The following is a 20,580-nucleotide window of genomic DNA, read 5'->3' as shown; positions in this document are numbered from 1 at the left end:
ACATGGTGTTAGTGATCATCTCTATGAAGATGATTCTCCAGCTGCCTATCTGACATCTCACATTGAATGTCCCAAAGACATCTTACACTTAGCATGTCCCAAATAGAATTTAATATCTTTCCTCCCAAACTCTCCCACCTTCCCAATTTCCATTACCATCCAGGGGGCCATCATTCCTTCTCACAGTCACCCAGGCTTTCATGGGTCATCCTTGACTCCTCATTCTCAAACCTCCCCTTTCCCCATAGGCCGTATGTTGCCAAAGGTTGTTAGATTTACTTTTTTTAACATCTCCTGTATGCTCCTCTCACTTCTCTGATACCACCACCTTGGTGCCAGCTCTCATCACCTCATGTCTCGACCATAGCAGATCTGTGGTCTGATTCCTTTCTGCTTCAGACCACCTCATATTTAATTTCCTTCCTTCCTTCCTTCCTTCCCTCCTTCCCTCCTTCCCTCCTTCCCTCCTTCCCTCCTTCCCTCCTTCCCTCCTTCCCTCCTTCCCTCCTTCTCTCCCTCCCTCCTTCCCTCCCTCCCTCCTTCCCTCCCTCCCTCCTTTCCTCCATCTCTCCCTCCCTCAATAATAGCTTTTCATTTTGAAACTACATGCAAAAACAATGTTCAACATTCACTCTTGCAAAATGTTGTGTACCAATTTTTTCCTCCCTTCTCCCACCCCTCCCCTAGACATCAAGTAATCCAGTATATGTTAAATATGTGCAATTCTTCTGTATATATATTTCCACAATTATCTTGCTGCACAAGAAAAATCAGATCAAAAAAAAAAATAAGAAAACAAAAATCAAGCAAATAGGAAAAAAAAAAAAAGTGAAAATACTAGCTGTGATCCACACTCGGTTCCCACAGCCTTCTCTCTGAGTGCAGATGGCTCTCTCCATCACAAGTGTATTAGAAATGGCCTGAATCACCACATTATTGAAAAGAGCCAAGTCCATTACAGTTGATCATCACATAATCTTGTTGCTGTGTACAATGATCGCCAGATTCTGCTCACTTCATTTAGCATCAGTTCATGTAAGTCTTTCCAGGCATCTGAAATCATCCTGTTGGTTGTTTCTTATAGAAGAATAATATTTCATAACATTCATATACCATTACTTATTTACCCATTCTCTAACTGATGGGCATCCACTCCATTTCCAGATCCTTGCCACTACAAAAAGGGCTGCCACAAACATGTTTGTGCACATGGGCCCTTTTCTCTTATTTAATGATCTCTTTGGAATACAGATCCACTCTACTTAACTTTCAAATTGATCTTCTTCAGTTATGGCTGGTTTGACCATGTCATGTCTCCCTCATAAAACTCCAGTGGCTCCATATCACTTCAGGATCAAATATAAAATCTGTCTGGCATTCAAAGCCCTTTATAACTTCCCTTCACCCCACTCTCTTTCTTGTGCCTTCCTACTATGTGTTCTGAAATTTAGTGACAATGACCTCCTGGCTATGCTTTGCACCTAACACTCCATCTCCCAATTCTGGCTCTTTCCTGACTGTCCCCCTTGCCTGGAACTTTCACCCTTCTCATTTCTGCCTTCTGGCTTCTTCCAGGGCTCAGCAAAAATCCTACCTTCTATAAGAAACCTTTTTAAAACCTCCTTAATGCTGGCATTTCCATTGATTATCTCCATTTCATCTTGTTGTATCTTGTTGTATCTTGTTTGTACATAATTGCTTACATGTTGTTCCTCCCATTAGATTGTAAGCTTCTTGAAAATAGGGATTGTCTTTTGCCGTTCTTTGTTTTTCTGACTCTAGCAAAGTATTTGGTACATAAATGTTTATTGATTGACCAGTGATTTTTCTTAATTTACTTTGGAATGAAACCCTAACAGTTCAATTTAGCACCTATTCTTTTCAGACCACCTTAATAAGTGTTGGTGGGTACAAAGAAAATAAAACTGAGTCTAAATATAACAAAATGGCTTAGGTGGTGGTCTATTATGCTTGTCCTCTCTTTGTGCATCATCACAACAAATAAAGTAAGACTTTCCAGTTTCCCCCCTCCCCTCCCGACCACTAATGTCTACCATCTTAAACTACCTTGTACTTTATTATTTGGTCTTTCTTCTCCTTATGTTTTCACTGGTCACACTTATACCTATACTAGTCTTCCCTCCTAGAACATAAACTTCTTGTGATAAGTGTTGTTTCATTCTTTGTACTTTTATCCTCAGTAATGACTATTGCCTGGTATATCGGGGATTCTAAATAAATGCTTGTGGTTAATTGATTATAATTTTCATATATTCCTATTACAGTGGTGAGTATTACAAATCAGCTCCCAGAGAAATTTTGTATGCTTTTGTTGTGCATACATTGGTCCTAGGTATGGTATGGGTCCTGTATTATTAGAGTGAGGCAAGATTCTGTTTATTATATCACTGCATTTCCAAGCTGCTCTGTTTGGCTATATTTATGATCTTTATTGATCCCCTCATTACTGATCCTATTGCAATGTATAGTAGTTTGGTGTAGGCAATATTTGAACCCAGGTCATTTGCCCCTAAATCCACCAGATATCTCTTACCTTGCCATGGTTTGGACAATAAGTTGAAGGTTTTGAGTAGGAGAGGCCAGTTCTTAAAGTGACTTAATTTTAATCAATCTCTGCTCTGTTTGGAGGCTGAGGAAAGAATAATGCTTTGCTAAGGTGAGAAAATTGACCAAATCCCCCCGCCTGTTTAACAAGGATTGTAAATTACATTCCTGACCAGCCTTAGTCAGAATTTGAGCGCTTAGGAAGAATCTCTGTGATAGGCTTATGGCTCTGGCCCATTTTCTGTAAGTGAAAATGAACATGCCCAATAATGGGGCCAAATTTGCCTATTGAATTTGGTCATATTTTAAAGTAGCTCCTAAGGAGAAAGATTGTTTCACAGTGATTTAGTGCTCACAGAATTGCAGCTGCCTAGGAGAGTTTGCCATGTTGGTGGCTTTGGAGAGAAACATATGTGGTTCTTTTGCAGGTAATAAAATGGAAAATCCAATTTGCAATTGCAGACCAAAGCCCTGAGTGATATATGATCTTCATAGCAGCATCGGTCAGAGGGTTAGTGCTAATCACAGTGCTGGCTGGCTTCCCTTGTGGCCTGCGCCTCCGAACGGAATAGTGAGCAGTGTGCGTCGGGGTCTCGGAGACAGCCCGCATCTCTGCCGACAGACCCTCTCTAGCTTATTAGATCCTCTTTGTCACAGTGCTTAATCCTGTTGGCTGATCCTTGTTAGAACACCACCGGCGCGTGCTGCTCCGGCTCCTAATAAAGGCTGGGGGTGAGGCCCCTAACTAGGAGCACTGGAGCGTGAGGCAGTTAGGCGACTGCAGCCTGATGGACGGGGGCGAAATGCTTCCTGCATGTGATTACTTAAAAGGGAACGTGCCTCAGACAGCTGATGGATGAGCTTTGCTGAGGTAATGGTGACTGGGGGAGAGTCTCCGAGATGGGTGTCATCTTTTCTCCCAGCATGATGGCCTGGCTTTCTGCTAATTAGGTTAACCCTTTCCTGGAGAGAGTGGCACACTGGTCCGGGCTGGGCAGTGGGCTCCATGACGGGCAGCAGTGCTCTGTGGTGAGCAGTGTTGCCCTGGGATGGGCATAGGGATCCTGGAGAATGAGCAGTCTTCCCAGAGCATGGACAGCAGCATGGGGAGCTCCTTCTCTCCTTCTTCCCTCCTTCCCTCCTCCCTCCTCCCTTCCTTATCACCCCAAGGGGCCTGGGACCCCAGAATGAGCACATCTTGTCCCCTCACACCCCAATTAAAGCTCAGGGCCAGATGCCTGGTGGCAGCTAGCATGCTTTCTTCCTTTGAGTTTTGTCTCAAATGTTGAGGGGGCTTTTTCCACAGCAGCTCTTTGCTCCTTAAGGAAAGTCGTATTCTTCCTCCCATTCAGGCTTCTTAGTTCCTGCTGCCTTGGCAGTGAAGTAGACTGTTTCATTTGCAGCCAGATAGACAAAGTAGGGAGTAGAGAGGAAAGGGGCAGGAAGTGGAGCTGGTAGCAGAAGCGATGGCGTTCCGAAATCGGCTCTGCTGCTGACTCGCCGGGACTCCTTGCCTCAGCTCTCCCTAAGCAGAGAATAGTCAAGTGTCTCTGAGCACTTCTGTGTGCCAGGCACCAGGGAGCTGCCAGCGGAGCAAAGGCAAGCAAACACTTCTTATCTTCAAGTAGCTCCCACTTCTCTTGGAAGAGTTAACATGTGTTCTCTATCAGCTGTAAACCCCTCTCCCCATTTAAGCTCAGCATAAACTAGGTTAAAGGTAACTAGGTTCCAGCAGCTGCAGGATTCTGGAAAGGCTTCCTGGAGAAGATGGAGCTTGAGCTCCAGGGTGCCGTCCCTGGGGTCTCTTCTCTTGCTGACAGGGCCCAGATCGGACATCATCCAGCACTGGCAGGTCTGTGTCCTCTCCAATGTTGAAAGAGGCAAGGAACATCATCTCCCAGGAGCCAGATACCAAGTAGACTGAATTGAGGGTAGGTAATCCCTCTGATGGTATTATCTAAAGAAGCAGCATTATGGGGGAGTAGGGAAAAAGCAGGTCAAACAATCAGGAGGCCTGGATTTGAGTTCTGCCTCTGACCCAGCCTGGCTCCGAGAGCTCTGCATGAGTCACTTAGGTTTTTGGGTTGTCTACCTGAGACTTTCGGTCCCTCGGCAGGTACTGATCTGCTGTGCTAGAGGGAGATTTTTCACCAAGCCACTCTCCCAAGTGAGGTCACAGATGTGAGCCAAAAAATCATACAGATGAACACAAGAAGTTTCCAGTTTATACTGGGGTTTTATTTTCAAAGTTAATTGGAAGTCTGGGTTGTTTAAGAGTTACAGTGTGGGAACAGCTAGTGGTGCAGTGGATAGAGCACCAGCCCTAATAGTGGTTAGGTTCTTAGGCTAGCCCTTGACAGCTTGTCTCGCATGGTACTTTAGTTTCACTGGCACTGACAGGTGTTTTCTGTGTCTTATGCCACAGAGAAGAGAGATGGGAAAACATCTCCCTCTTTCTTGTGCTGGACCTGCTCCAGGCAGGTTTTCTGGCATATTCCCGCTCCCCTTTCTTCCTTCTTGGTGCCCTTTTCAGATGATAAAGGTCTTCTTGCTCCCTTTAGGAAGGTACTTGCTCTGCTCCTTGGAATAGTAGAAGAAACATTGGATTAGGAGTCAAAACCACCATACCTACATCTCAACTTCCTGTAATATAGCAATGGGGCCTACAATGGAGAGAGCACTGGACTAGAAGTTGGGAGGTCGCTTAGTAGATGAGTGACCCTGGACAAGACTTTTCAGTTTTGTTTGATGTTGAAATACATGGGAACCACCCGACAGTGGCTGCTGGAGATCCAACCCAGACCTGCAGAGTGGATCTCCTCTTGTGAGAGGATGATACAAAGGACTGAGAGGCAGTTACTGTTCTCTGACTGAGAGGCCCTTGCATTGTCTGACCTCCCTCCTCTTCCCTCTGCCTCCAAGGCACATCACCTGTGTCAGCAAAGGCTGCCCTGCAACTCTTTCAGATGTTATGCTCCACATGTGTGGAGGCCCTCAGAGAATTGACCTCTGTCCCTTAACAGTTTGACTTAATTTCCTCAACCTGTACAAGGGAGACAGCATCTACCTCTCAAATGAGATGATACTTATGAAAGTGCTCAAAGAGCAATTGTAAAAGAGCTTATAGAGGGATAAGGAATACTGTTTTATATTGATATGATCATGCTTGGACAATATAAAAAAAATTTTTTTTCAATAATGCTACTCGTTTGAAGGGGTTCATTGTAGAGAGGAAAGATTGATTGGAGAAAAGAAAAGTAAAGAGACTTATACTAATGAAGGTAAGAGAAAAGTCTGAATTTAACTGACAATCATGGGGGTAAAAATAATAAAATGAGCTAGAGAAAGAAATGGCAAACTATTCCTGTGGCTTTGCCAAAAAAAAAAAAAAAAACAACAAAACAAAACAAAAATGGGGGCAGAAAGGCACAAAAACAACAGCAGCAATTCAGTAGAGCATCTTAACCCTCTGAGAAGGATTAGCATTTTTAAAAGATGTTACTTAATCAAATGTCTGATTAGTGGATTTTCAGACAGAATAACAAGGACAAAAAACATGACCATATGGGAACATATATTTTTGATTAGTAGAACTTTGCAAATTGTAGGTGGACCAAGGTTTGCTGGGGAGTCTCTCCCTGAGATCTGTTTCTTTAAACTGTTTCTTCTGGCTTTTTATAGTTTTACCTTTTCTTTTTCCTGTCTTCTGTTTCTTTATAAGCAAAAAGTTTTTTTTTTTTTGTTTTATTTTTTTCAAGCATATACCTCATGGCATCAGAATTTTTGTTTAGAGAGCAGGGTACCTAAATTCTAGTTCTCCATAAGTCAGTGGTTGTGATCACAAACTATTAAGAATCCATCACTAGTGAATCTCTTGTTAGTCCCTGGGTCCCAGTCTCTCCATGAGAATGAGTAGGAGCATCACTTTTCAGCTTTTGTCAGTTCCTTCTGCATTTCATTACAAAAATTGAGAGTTGTGGTCCGGATCTTCAATGTTTGTCTTAGGATTACTAGAGAGACTGGAGTTCATATGTTAATTCCAGCATTTATGTGGTAAGTGATGTCAAGTCACTACTTCTTACTGAAACCTGGTGTAATGATTCATATGCTACTTAAAAGAATTGTGGTAAGAAAAGCATTTTGCATCATAAAAAATTTGAATTATTATCTAAGTGACTCATTCAATGTCACATAGCCATTCAATATCAGAATTTAGACATGTTGGTTTCGGTTCTACTTTTGAGAGTAGCTTTTTGCCCCCTACTCCCGGATTCTCTTCTGCTTTTGAAATACAAAGTTTTTGAAAAACCAGTTGATGCTTATTTCTTCCTTTGACTTGGAGAGGATCTTTTTGGGAAGAGACGATGACCTAAGAAGAAATCAGGGAGGGCAATAATAAAACAGCATAAACGTATGAACTGAGACAAGATTCAAAAAGGGGGACAGATCCTAAAAAGTTTGGAGTGCTATCTTTAAAGGTAGAGAGCCTCATTCTACCCCCCCCCAAAAAAAAAAAAAAAAACTAGATAACTACTTCTAGCCATATGCCTTAAAGACAAAGTCAGGAACAGCTCATTCAAGTAGAAAATCTGTAAACCCAGATTCCACTCTCTAGTTCATGAATTGGAACTTGATGATTTAATTATGATGTTTAGCCATCAAAATAAGGAAATAGATAATAGTGATCAACACTGAAATAAACAGTTGCTTAGGTAAAGAAATGGATACATTTTACTATCATGGACATGACACAATATGAAAGGTTTTTATTTATTTATTTTTCAGACAATTTCTTCATTCTTAGTAGTCCGGATATCTAGCTCATCAGTCTTTAAGTGCCCACAAAGCATCTCTATGTGAATATGGCTTTTTTTTCTTGCTAACATTATTGTTTGCTGTCTCAGGGTCTACCATTCTTGTTTCCCAGGTTCATAATCATGGGATAGTCTTTGTTCTTACAAAGATTCTATTACCATATCTTGGATTTGTCCCATGCAGGGTTCTTTTTTTGTTTGTTTGTTTGTTTTTTAATGTGGAATGAATTCATTTTTTTCACCTAATAGTATTTAATTTTTTTTCCAATTATGTGCAAAAATGGTTTCCAGCATACAGTTTTTCTCTTCAAATTACTAATGCATTGAGTGTCTCCTATGGCAAACATATGGCAAGACTTGTACAGGTGTTAAATGGGATAAGTAGGTATAAGTACCTTGTGATTTGCATTGTTGGGAAGACCACAATCATTGAAATTAATTGGAATTCTAAAATATCCATAGTTCTCCAGAGAAAGAACAAAAGGATCTATGTATGCAAAAAATATTTGCAGAAACTTTTTGTAGTAGCAAAGAACTAGAAATGAAGAGAATACCTATCTATTGGAGAATGGCTAAAATAATATGGATATAATGGCAACTGTTGTGCTATAAGAAATAATGGAAAGGGATGATTTCAAAGAAACCTAAGATAATTTGTAGAAACCAATGATGAGTGAGGTAAGCAGAATCATGAAAATAGTTTTATACAGTAAAAACACTTTTTAATAACAACCAGTTTTGAAAGACTTAAGATCTCTGATAAATTGAATAATTAACCTTAATGCCAAGGGACTGATAATGGTCTGTGCTATCCATTTCCTAATAGAGAAATGATGGTTTCAAGATAAAGAATGAGACATATTTTTGGATGTAAATAATGTAGTGATCTGTTTTGCATAACAAATTATTATATGGTGTTTCTTTTTCTTTTAAACGGTAGAGATGGTAGGAGAGAATGTGTGTATATATATATATATATAAAATATATATAAAATCTGCCTTTTTATCTTTTAATTGTTACTTTAAAAAAATTAATCTGTCCTACTCTGTTCCTCCTGATCTTACATCATTGAGGAGGGAAAAACCCTTCACAAAGCAGAGTCCAACAACAACAAAAAATTGCCACATTAATTATGTCCAAAAGTATATGTCTCTTTTCTGCATTTTGAGGTCATCACTTCTTTTTCAAAGTGAGTGACATGTTTCATGTTCACTCTCTTGGATTCATGTTTTATCATTGTATCAATCAGAGTTCCATAATCATTCAAAAATGTTCTTCATTTGTTAACATTGTACTCTAATTTGTACTCTTTTTTCTGCATCATTTCATAGAGGCCTCCCAGCTTCCTCTGGAAATGTCCATTTCATCATTTCTTGTGGCATAATCACATTCCATTACATTCAGATACTATGATTTGTTTAGCCATTGCCTAAAAGAACAATCCCATTTTTGCTGGTCTTTGTCAATACTTACACATTTGTTTCTATGTAAAAATCTTTTCTTCTTTCTTTGATTTCTTTTGCATTTTAGTCTTTATCATGGCACAGCTGGTTTAAAGTGGGTATGCGAACAGTCTACCAGCTTTGTGACAGCAGTTCCAAATTGCTTTCTAGAATGGCTGGACCAATTCACAGCTTCACCAACAATGCAATTGGTGCAACCTGCTTTCCTATAGCCTTTCTGATATATGTCATGTCCTTATTTGTTTTCCAGTTAAGCCTGTAGATAGGGTGAGGGTCCTTAAAGTTACTTAGATTTTCATTTCTCTAAGTATTGGAGGGTTTAGAATATTTTTTTAATATGATTTGACAAATTGGATTTCTTCCTTTGAAAACATTATATACTTTTGACCAGTTTTCTATTAGGGAATGGTTCTTAGTCTTATAAATTTGTATGTCTTCATTGTAAAACTTTTATCAGAGAAACATAGTCTCTCCCCCCCCTTCCAGTTATCTATTTTCCTTTTAATTTGCATTAATTTACATTAAATTTGTACAAAAATTCTATTTTTTTTTTATTTTAAAAATGATAGGGGAAAGTAGAAGGGGGAGAAAATAAATGCTAGCTAATTGAAAAATAAAATATTTTTAAAAGGGGAATTAACCCTAAATCTGGTTTTATGTCACTTTTCCTTCAACGATCTTTTATGAGGGCAGTTAAATGGTGAAATGGATAGAGTATTGCCTTGAAGTCAAAAGAACCTGAGTTCAACTGTGTGCTCAGATACTCAATACTTTCTAGTTATGTGACCTTAGCCTTAGCAAAAAATAAAAAAAAAAAAATAATAATAATAATACATTTTCTGTGAAACTCTCTTGTATGTGAAGTAAAGTTTAAAGTTTTTTTTTTTTTTTTAACCTGGCATTCAAATCCCAACTTTCCTGTCTTATTTCATTTTATTCCACATCACACTTTTCATAAAACAGCCAAACTGGAGTATTTTCTGCCCCTAAATATATACCCTTTAATCTTGTGGAAATTGTGTTTTGGTTCATACTGTTCCTACAACCAGAAAATGTTTTCTTTCTGTTCCTACTTATACACAGCTGCTTTTAGAAATTCTTTCTTGATCTCATTTACCACCCAGTAATGACTTTTGTTTTGGGACTTTTAAGAGGATACTTTGTTTTGCCTTCACTAATGTACTTATCAAGTTATATATTTTGGTTATTTGTGTTTATATCTCCTTGTCTTCATTCATTCATTCAGACTTTTATTTGTTTTATATACCTAACTAGGTGCTGATGATACCCAAAAATTAAAAAAAAAAAATTGAGCCCTTATCCTCAATAAATTTACATTCTATTATATAGTGCTATGCTATCAATGCCACAAGGACAGTAAGCACTCACACATTATCTAAATTTTGCATCCCTCTTAGCAAGCAGTGCAATGCTATCTCCATGCAAGATACTTTAATCATATTTGTGGAATGGAATTAAACATGTTTTTAATATAAAAACTTTATATGCATTAATTTTTGATTATTTTTCTTTCCTTCATTTCCAACTTTCTATATAGACATATATGTATTCATATAACAAATAGCCTTTGAAAACCTTGATTTTTTTAATTTTATGAAAAAATAACTGAAAACCTTGATTTTTTTTTAATTTTATGAAAAAATAACCTGCACATTCTTTCCAGTTAAGATACTGATTGGGGCAGCTAGGTGGCGCAGTGGATAGAGCACCATCCTTGAATTCAGGAGGACCCGAGTTCAAATTTGGTCTGAGACACTTAACACTTCCTAGCTGTGTGACCCTGGGCAAGTCACTTAACCCCAGCCTCAGGGGGAAAAAAAAGAAAAAGAAAAAAAAAACTGATCATAGAAGTAAAGGTTAGCAATATACTTTCTTACAAGGATGAAATTCCATGTGCTAGGTTAAGGTCAGTAATAAAACCTCAATACAGATCAAAGATGTGACATTATCTTGAGAAGATTAACAAGGCATTGTGAGTATCCTCCCATAGTTCTGGACCCTTGATGAGCCAAGCTTCAGGAAAAGGCCTGTTCTGGAGGGATTTACAGAGGAAGATGCCTGCAAAGATAAGGATCTTCATTTGGCTGCCAGATGAAGCCACATATGCTACTTTTTGACTAATTTTTCTCTGTGTCTCAGATGGCATTGGAGACATTTATACAGACTTTTCTTCCTTTCAGTTTCACTAAAAAAAATGCAGTCTGTTGACTTGCAGCCCAGAATAGCCAGGTGTCTCTAGCAAATACTAGTTTTAGAGGTATTGTTGAACTATGAAATTACCTTTCCTAAATAAGGGCCTGGATGCATCCAGTGTAAAACCTTAACTGCTAACCTGACAGAATGTGAGACACATTCCCATACTATAACGTGTCCTATACTTAGCACATCTGTACAATGAGAGGCTGCTGGAGGTGTAAATGAATCTACAGAAAATGTCAGGTGGCAGCATTTTTACAAGAGGAATATTATTGTTTGCTACTCAGATTATTGATTTATTTCTGTGATGAATCTGCACAGTTCCTCTTAACTGCCATTCCCTCACCTTCCTTTGGATGGGAAAAAAAAAAAAAAAAAAAGTTTCCATCCTCCCTTTAGTCTAAGGTGAGCACATAATCTGTAGACAGACATAATCTTGCTCAGAAGTTAGTCCTGTGAGCAGCTTTTGTGTCATTTCTGCCCATGACCTTGTACAAACTGCTTTAGACTAAAAACCAACAAACTGGGAAAATAGTGTTAACTGTGCAGTCATTGAAAAGACAAAGTTAGCATTAATTAAGCACTTAGAAAAAACATAAGTTCACTTAGTGTGTTGGAGGAAAATAATTTATATACTAGCACTGAATAGCTTGTGATCTCTGCTTGGTATAGAGATGATTATATTTCCTGGGTGCCAAAGGAGAAGAGATTTGCATGTAGGAAATCTGCATATTCTGATAAGAAAAACAATTACATGCATAAATAAATGAAAACACTGATTTGGCACTGATCTTACTCAGGATGACATTAGGGTATCTGGATAGTACATTCCAGACAAGATTAATTCAATACTATTTTTGTTTCAATCCTTTTAGGAAACTTGGATTTAACTGGGCAAAAGCAGGTCTTCAAAGCTGAGAATAATCCCTGGGTTACCCCAATTGCTGACCAGTTCCAGCTTGGAGTGTCTCATGTCTTTGAATACATCCGTTCAGAAACATACAAGTAGTAAGTAACTTGTGCTTCCTTCTGAAGTATCTGAGTGAATGTTTACAGAAGTTGCAGTTTGCCATGCCTTTCCAAATGTAAATGCATTATTATATGTGAGTGGTGATTACTAGGTCATATCCTACCCAAGCCTTCCTCTGGCACCTCGTAGTTCAGTGCCGACAATGTGTTCCTAAAGGTAGCACTATTAGATCACAAGTCATAGTAGGAGTTTCCAGGTCAGAAAGGTGTTAGAGGCCTAGTGATGACTTTGTATCTGTTCTTTAAGGGCAGATTTGGCTTCCAGGTGATATATTTTGTTAACCAAAACAAATGAAGAAAAGTGTCTGCTGAAAGTGTAAAGAAATTGTGATCTGTGTCAGTGGAAAGATTAGCTATACCAATAAAATGATCTTTGAAGTATTTAAAAGACTTTCCTATTAAAATTACATATAAAATCTAAATGATAATCAGTTATTTTAAAACTGTATTAAAATGTATTTGTATTTTTCACTGCTTTCAAAATGTTAAATGTAGATGAATCTTGAATTCATGTTATATTTGTGATTCTACATATTATTAAAAAGAACAAGTTTGTTTTTGTTTTTTAATAAAAGGAATCCAAAATGCCTGTCAATTAAATTGATCTATTTAACTTCTTGGACCACTCTAATAAAATTTTATAGAAGATACTGAATAAACATATTCTTATTTTTGAGGAAAGTAACATTAATATTTAGAGAGGAGAGTAAATAGGGAATATGAATAATTTTAGCTCATTTCAGGACCATGTGGATTTTCTGAGTTCTCCACCAGCTCTAACCTGTGGATCTCTGGGTTGGTCTTTGCAGAAAGGGCATTTTTGAACTGGCATTTGGTGTGGTAGCAATAATGGGCAGATAGGGAAGGACAGAATGTTTCCTCATGTAGAATTCTTTCCTATTTAAGGAATTTGAATTTGAAGAGTAATAGCAATAATTATACAGTCAACTTTACATGTATTAGATGGAGGATCTGTGGGTAAGATAACAATTTGGTAAAGATGTGAAGATTTTAGTAGACAGTAATGTCAGTGAATCAACAGTATAATATGATGTCACCAAAAACCTCATGAAAGTTTGTAAGAAAGATATGACAACCTAAAAGAAAGTGATAACCCTGCTGTGTATCCATGTGGTCATACCATGTCTGGAATACTGTTTAGTTCTGGACATTGAGTAGGGCATTGGAAGTAGCTGAGAGCCTTGATTTAGTGCCTGATTGATGATTAGTGGTCCTGTGAGCCTAGGGAAGGTAGGGAAGACTTTGGAGGAGCAGGAAAAATGAGTTTAAATATGTGAAGGGTTATTATAGGGAAGGAGAAAGTAGGCTTTTCTGCTCAGTCTCAGTGGGCAGATCTAGCAATGAGCAATGGAAGCTACATAAAAGCAAATTTAGCTCTGATGAAAGAAGTTCTTAACAATTAGAGCCAGTTAAAAGTGGAATATCTGACATCTGGTGGCAATAAGTTCCCACCTTGCTAGAAGTGGACACAGCCTGGAAATCACTCAAGTTTGTTGGAGAAGGGCTTTTTTGTTCTGCTGTGGTTTGGACTAGCTGGTCCAAATGCTTTATAGTTTGGAAATGAGAGGACAAGAGTATTTGTTTGAAACTTATGTCATTTCAATATTTTTGGTCATCATCTCAAATCATCCTCTGAAGGACAGAGTAAAACTGGGGAAAATTTTCTCTAAAAGAGGTTTATTTTGCATCCATTGTTTCTTCCATATGGTTTCCCTTTGTGGAAGACTCTATCTTTCCCTGTCTGTTGGCTAATAATACTACATTCCATTTCATTTCAAATGTATTTGTCCCACAAAGACCAGTTTACATATTCATCACATGGTATTGCCACAAGTGGCCCTTGGTCATTGTGTATTAGAACCCTCTCACTTTGCAGATGAGAAAATGGTTCCCAAGAGGCAAAATCATTTAGGTGTGATCACATGGCTAGTTATTGACAAAACTGAGACTAGAACCCAGGTCTCTTAACTTTGAGGCCAGTGTTCCCTTAACTGATCCAAGCTTATTAATGTGATTTATCAGCCCTCTTAAATGGTCTCTGCGGTTCAAATGCAATTGTCTCTGGCTGCAAGCCTATAAAAAAGAAAGAGACGTGAAAAACATGTAGGCAGAACCAATTTAAGTTCCCAAGACATAAAGCTTTGGTAATGAAACACAGCCTTGTCTTGGAATTTGCCCAGTTGTTGAGATTTTACTTTCCACAGCATTTTTTACAAGTTGGGATCATTAAAGATCACATCTTACCAGAGCTCTTCCTTTTTGACTTAATAGATTCATGACAACACCCTGCACACAGAATTTCCCCTTCTGTCCCTGGTCTGGAGATCAGTCCTGATTGATAGAGGAAAATGGCCTCTCTTAAATAGTTAACCCCCTTTCCATAGCTCCCTGCTATTCTGTGGTCACGTATCTCCATCTTGACAAAGCCTGGACTTGCTTAGATCTGACGGGATCACAGAGGGTGAGCTGTGCTGAGCAATGACATTAAAACTAAATAGTTATTCGGCAGAAATTGCCAAAATGGTAGTACATTCTGATTGTAAAACCTTTCTTCCCTTTCAGTTTTTAAGTGGGTTAAAAAGCAAAACATAAAAGGGGATAACAGTGATATTTATAAATGCTTGATCCTAGAGATATGTAAGAAACCCATAGGTTGTACTTTATTGATTCATCAGTAGTATAGAATATTCAGAATCATTATAGATCCCTTAATTTTTTTTAAACTCCTAAACACTCAGGTTTTCAAACATTGTAAAGCAAGCCAAAGAACTTTTGCGTGTCTTGAGAAATGAGAGCAATGTTAGTGAATCTGATCTCAAACTGGCAGATTATTTTACTTTTGTTGTTTCCCAGCTAATCATTAATCACTGTTTAAAAGTAATGGGTCTAAATTTTCTCATCTGTAAAAAAGGAGATAATAATAGCACCTATCCCCAGAGTTGTTATGAGGATTAACTGAGATGATGTTTGTAAAGCATTTTGCAAACCTTAAAAATGCCATAAACCTGTTAGCTATTATTATCTTTTCATGTTGTTTAAATCATATGAAGAAGCATCATTGTGCGACAAATAGGACCCTGAATCTAGATTCCAAGGCTGTGATTTCAAATAGCAGGTTTTTTCCTTAGCTGTTTGACCTTGTAACAACCTCATTATTTCCCTTTCTGCAAAATGAGAGGGTTGAGCAAGATGATCTTGAGTTTTAAATTTATGATTTTATGATAAAGTGATTAGTTTCTTTGTCATCCTTCCAGTGGAACGACACTGTCTGTGTATATATGGGCTTTTGCCCTTACTTCAAAATCAGTAAGTTCAGTAAACTCCCAGTTTTCTTGGAAAAGTGGAAAGGGGTATTAGAGTTAATTCGCAGTAATCTAGAATATTTGCTTATTATAGCCCATCATTTCTTTTAGAGAATGAGAATATACTAAAGTATATTTTGCCTTAATACTTTTCTGAATGTAATTTGTTTTTGGTTGGGGATATGTTTGTACCTCAGAATTGCTATATAGGAAATTGTCAAATCATATGATGCTTCAGGGGGGAAAAAATCTGATTTTTTTTTTGAAAGTTTGTAGTTTTTGGAGTTACATTTTAAATTTGTTGCCTAAAAAGTGGAGCCATAATTTGGGAGGGGTGATAAATGCTTTTTAGCAGTAGTGCCAAGTTCCAAGTAAATTGAAGCTCTTGTATCTACCCTGCTAAAGAAGTCTAACAGACCTTACCACCTCATTAACAAGTGTAATTACTTAATATATTAGGAAGCTACCAATTATCAGACATACACTGTTATCACACTCAAACTCATGTTCTAAGATTTCTTTTGCCAGAAAAAAAGGAAGTTTGGGAGGGTGAGAGAGGTAAGAAGGAAAGAAGGAAGGAGGGAGGGAGAGAAAGAAACCAGGAAGTGAAAGAAAAAGAAAAGGGAAAAAAGGAAAGAAGTAGTGAAAGAGAGTCAGAAAAAAGGAAAGAAAGGGAAGGGAAGAAGGAAAAAAAGGAAGAAGAAGGGAAGGAATGAATAGGAAAAAGAAGGAAAGGAGTAAAAAAAACCAAAAAAACAAAAGAGTAAGTTCAAGCTATACTTTTATATTACTTGACCATAAATCTTTCTGGTTATGGATCTATGTAAAACTTTTTAATCAGTTCAGTACTTGAAGTAGTTTGCTTTATTTGATTTACTTTTGAGATCTTTCAGGATACCCTGAAAACTATGTGAGTGTTATACTGTTCTTTACCTTGAGTTCATTGGTGAGATATAAAATAAGCTGCTTTATTGCATGAAGCCATGGAAGAAAGCTTGGGCAAGGAAAGGAGAGGCAATTCTGCTCCCTAGTAGATAGAAGGACTCGTTCTGCCTCTGGCTCAGTGTCTGGCACCTTAGCACAAGATGCTCACTCTAACAGGACTAGAGGGTGGAATCCAAAGCCTTGGCCCTGCACAGTTAGCTTCAGGGGACCTCCCAGTAGTTCTGGGAGTAAACTCCCAGTAAACTGGACCTGACTGTGCAGCTGAAGTCTCCACCTCAGTGAGCCCTGCTTCAGAAATAAGAATAGGAACCTCCACCTTGGATCCCTCATGTTGCCCCCTCCCCATGTCTTGTGCTTGATTGAACATGATAAACAAGCATATGAAATGGAGTGGGAGGAGAACAAAAGAGAGGAACCCAGAGCCCTTTCTTTATAAATTCTTACTTGACCAAAATTGATTTGTCCCTTTTAGACTGTGTATATTCTTTCTCCCTAAGGGACAGCAAGAGCTTCATGGTCTCTATAGAATGCTAAGATTAGGATGAATGTTTATTCCCTTTTAATTGCCAGTTCAGAACTGGCTGACTGGTCATTTTATTTTTATACAATCCTTGCCTGTCAGACTTGAAATGTCTTTCCAAGAGCATTAACTTAAGCTCTTTTTCTAAGGTACATCTTCATTCTGTTTTGGAGAAGAAAAAGATACCCTGTAAAATGCAAATATAAAACATGTCTGTATGTTTCACATGCCTCCTTCTCCAGAGCCTTAGATCATGTCAGGTAGCAGCTACCAGAACACCAGAGCCTGCTCAGAGTTTGGAACCTTGTTACCTACTTTGAAACTAACTGTACATCTGCGCCCCTAAAACGTGGCTCGTGACATTCTAAAGATTGCCCCTCTGTCCTGGGGGAGTTAATCCACTCAGCTTTCAGGTTCTGGCCTTAGAATGAAGTGTCCTAATTGATGGGTGAATAAACAAAAACTTACCCTCTCTCCCAAACCGTGCTTTGCAGAATACCTGCCCATGCCTAGCATGGGAATCCTGTCAGTTGCCTTTCTGGGGTAAGCATGTACTTCTTTATCCCCCTCCTTTTTTTTCCTTTTAATTGATTTTATTTTGGGAACAACAGCCATTTTAGGATGTGACAATATGTTACTACTCTTAATTCCGGTGACTGCAAGACCAGAACTCCTTTCCTGGCCTCTGCTTCCCTATATGTGACTTATTCCCTTAATTGGGTCTTGATGAAGCGCCTACAATGTTACCAGATATATAGCAAGTGCTTAATAGAATATAAACTTCTTCTTTTTTTTTTTTTTTTGTGGGTATAATTTTTTTTAATTTAATTTTTATTTTATTTTATAATTATAACATTTTTTTGACAGTACATATGCATGGGTAATTTTTTACAACATTATCCCTTCCACTTACTTCTGTTCAGATGTTTTCCCTTCCTCCCCCAGATGGCAGGCAGTCTTATACATGTTAAATATATTACGATATAGAATATAAACTTCTTAAGGACAAGAACTATCTCATCTTATATTGGTTTCCCAATATCAGTGCCTAACACCTTAATATGTGTTTACTGATTGAGTAATTAAATATCTATGAAATTGTAGCTGGTATGTGAAAAAAAATGATGCATTTGATGTCAGAGGAGCTGAATTCAAATTCAAAGCTTGCTAGTCATATGGATTTGGATAAACTACAACTTTCTGAACTCAATTTCCTCATTTGTAAAATGCAGGGTTTGGATGAGTTGACCTCTAATATCCCTTCTGAGCTCATAATCTGTAATCTGATGATCTACCTTTGCTGTCCTTTTCTCTCTCTTAGTGCATTTTTAAAAATCACTAACGTGGGATGTAAAGGTCATTTCTTTTTTGATGGACTTTCGAACTGAGCTCCTTAATACTACAAACTCATTCCAGCAAGCACTGACTTTAAACCCATTTGATAGATTCCGACATTTTGCTTACTTTGTATCAGTGAAAAATGTTATCCCAGTTCCCTGATCTCGTTGAAAGAAGATGATCTATAAATCTAATAAATGATTGTGTAAAATCCATGTCTGAGTAAAAAAAAAAAAAAAAAAAAATCTTTCAGATATGCTAGTGTTAAAAAATGATCAGAAAGGCACTTGAGTGGAAATGTTCTACAGAGGAGGTAGCAAAATTTAGTCTTTTCACTAAAATAATAATGTTTTCTAATTAGTAAGGTTCATAGATTACATAGATTACAAACATTTATTAAGTGCCTACTCTATGGCTGGCATTCTGGAGAACTTAATACATTGGGAAGAAAAGGAAAAAAACAAAATTAAATCTTGTCCTCAGGGAGCTTGCATTCTGATAGAAGAGAGAATATTTATGTCTAACGGCCCTCTCTTATGTGGACATTGTATGGCTTGGAAGTGTCATACAGCCTGTGTTCTGTGTAAAACAGAGTTTAGTACTGCTGTTTCCCTGGTCTGTAAAGCCAAGAGGATCAGAAGTGTAATGCTCTTACCTAGTAGGTGATATGTGGTTCAGACTATTCCCTAAAAAATCCACTGATGTCCAGGCCTGCAGTTCAGTCATTTGTTATCCCAGGCATGTGGGTTTATCTGTTCAGATACTTCCATACTGGGTTTTTGCACATTTATGCCCACCGGCCCAACATGAATACTGTGTACTCTAAAGGGAGAATATAACTTACCTTTATGAGTATATTGGTTACTTCTACTTCTGCCTTCAAATTCAGTAAAAGATGTGGTATAATTATTCCTATTTTGCTTTCTCATTTAGTGTTTCTGGTTGAAGAGTTAATTTTATCATTATGCTGATTAATATAAATGAGAAACATACTAGTCAGGGTGTTGAGGCAATAATCTTATGGTAGATGTGTATTTCCTAAACACTGAGGTTACCCTAGAGCCCTGCGAGTGAAAAATAGCATTGTGGAATCTGTCCATCTGGTTGGGGAAATACCCTAACCTTGTATGGGTACAGGTAAGTGTGTAGAAGCCAGCCATATTCCAGGAATAGGGAGTATCTTGAAGGCAAGTTCTAAGAGGCAGCGGCAACAAGGGAGAGCATTCCTAAGTATGGTGAGCAGGCAGGACAAAGGCCTGGAGGTGGGAGTTAGAGCATCATGGATGAAAAACAACATGAATGAAATCAGCATAGCTGGATCATAATGTGCCCAGAAGAGAGAAAGGTATTAAAAGAATGGAAAAGGAGAAACGAACCAAGTTATAAAAAGCTTTAAATGTTAAACAGAGGAGTTTATATCTGAGCTTAGAGATAATTAATGAAGGGCCACTGGAGCTTACTGAATATGGAGATGACATGGTCAGACTTGATTTTAGGGAAAAACATTTTGGTGATGTAATAGAGGATTGTTAAGAATGGAAATCAGTTACAGCCTGAATATCAATTGAAACATGCTATTTTTTACTTTCATTCTTTTTTTTTTTTTATTCAAATCTTTTTGTACAAAATTAATATGGAAATATTTTCCATCATTGCACATAAAGAAAAATATTGAATTGCTTATTGTCTCAAGGAGGGAGGAGAGGAAAATAGGGAAGGATAAAGTTTGAAACTTGAAAAGAAATATGTAATTGGAGGAAAATATTTTTTTAAAAAGAATGAAAACCAATTATACAGCTGTTAAACTGGAGGTATGTGGAAGGGAAAGAAAACAAATCACTATTACTAATTAGGAGGAAAAACTGTTGGAAACAGTCTGGGTGAGAGATGAAGAGGTTCTAAGCTGAGATTGTGACTGTGTGAATCAAGAAACAGAGATATGTATGAATGATGGGAGAAAAGTAGAAACAACTAGATTTAGCAAGGTAAATTCAGAAAAGGGAAAGCTTGGGAAGAAAGAGAATTATTTATTTTCATATGTGTGAAATTTGAGGTGTTTCTGGGGCATCTGTTTTGAAATGACCAATAGGCAGGTCAAACTGGAGCTTTGAATAAAGGAACAGTTCTGTCCCCGAGATCACAGTATCAGAATTTAACCCCACTTTGTTAAGACTGTCATGGACAAAATCACTTAATCTTCCCAGTGCCTAGTTTCCTCACTGGTAAAATGAAGGGAATTGTACTAGATGGATCTGACATCCCTTCTAGCCCTAAATTTATAATCCTGAGATCGAGTGATTCTGTGATTTCTATTTGGGGGACAGTAGGTTATCTAGTTGGGGAACGGAAATAATTTAGCAATTAA

The 20,580-nt window shown here is 37.8% G+C and overlaps 1 protein-coding gene across 1 annotated transcript in view; it reads left to right on the top strand.

The window, feature by feature from the left end:
• The window catches only part of RSU1 (Ras suppressor protein 1), a 211,490-nt gene that overhangs the window by 90,586 nt on the left and 100,324 nt on the right, over window positions 1-20,580 (top strand). The window contains exon 8 of the mRNA XM_074266676.1: window positions 11,936-12,068. Within this exon, the coding sequence (XP_074122777.1) occupies window positions 11,936-12,068 (133 nt within the window). The remainder of the gene's footprint in view (window positions 1-11,935; window positions 12,069-20,580) is intronic.

Source organism: Sminthopsis crassicaudata, chromosome 5 (genome assembly GCF_048593235.1).
Source record: "Sminthopsis crassicaudata isolate SCR6 chromosome 5, ASM4859323v1, whole genome shotgun sequence".
Taxonomy (NCBI): domain Eukaryota; kingdom Metazoa; phylum Chordata; class Mammalia; order Dasyuromorphia; family Dasyuridae; genus Sminthopsis; species Sminthopsis crassicaudata.
Note: the sequence above shows the minus strand (reverse complement) of the source record. Positions and strands in the feature narration are given on the sequence as shown.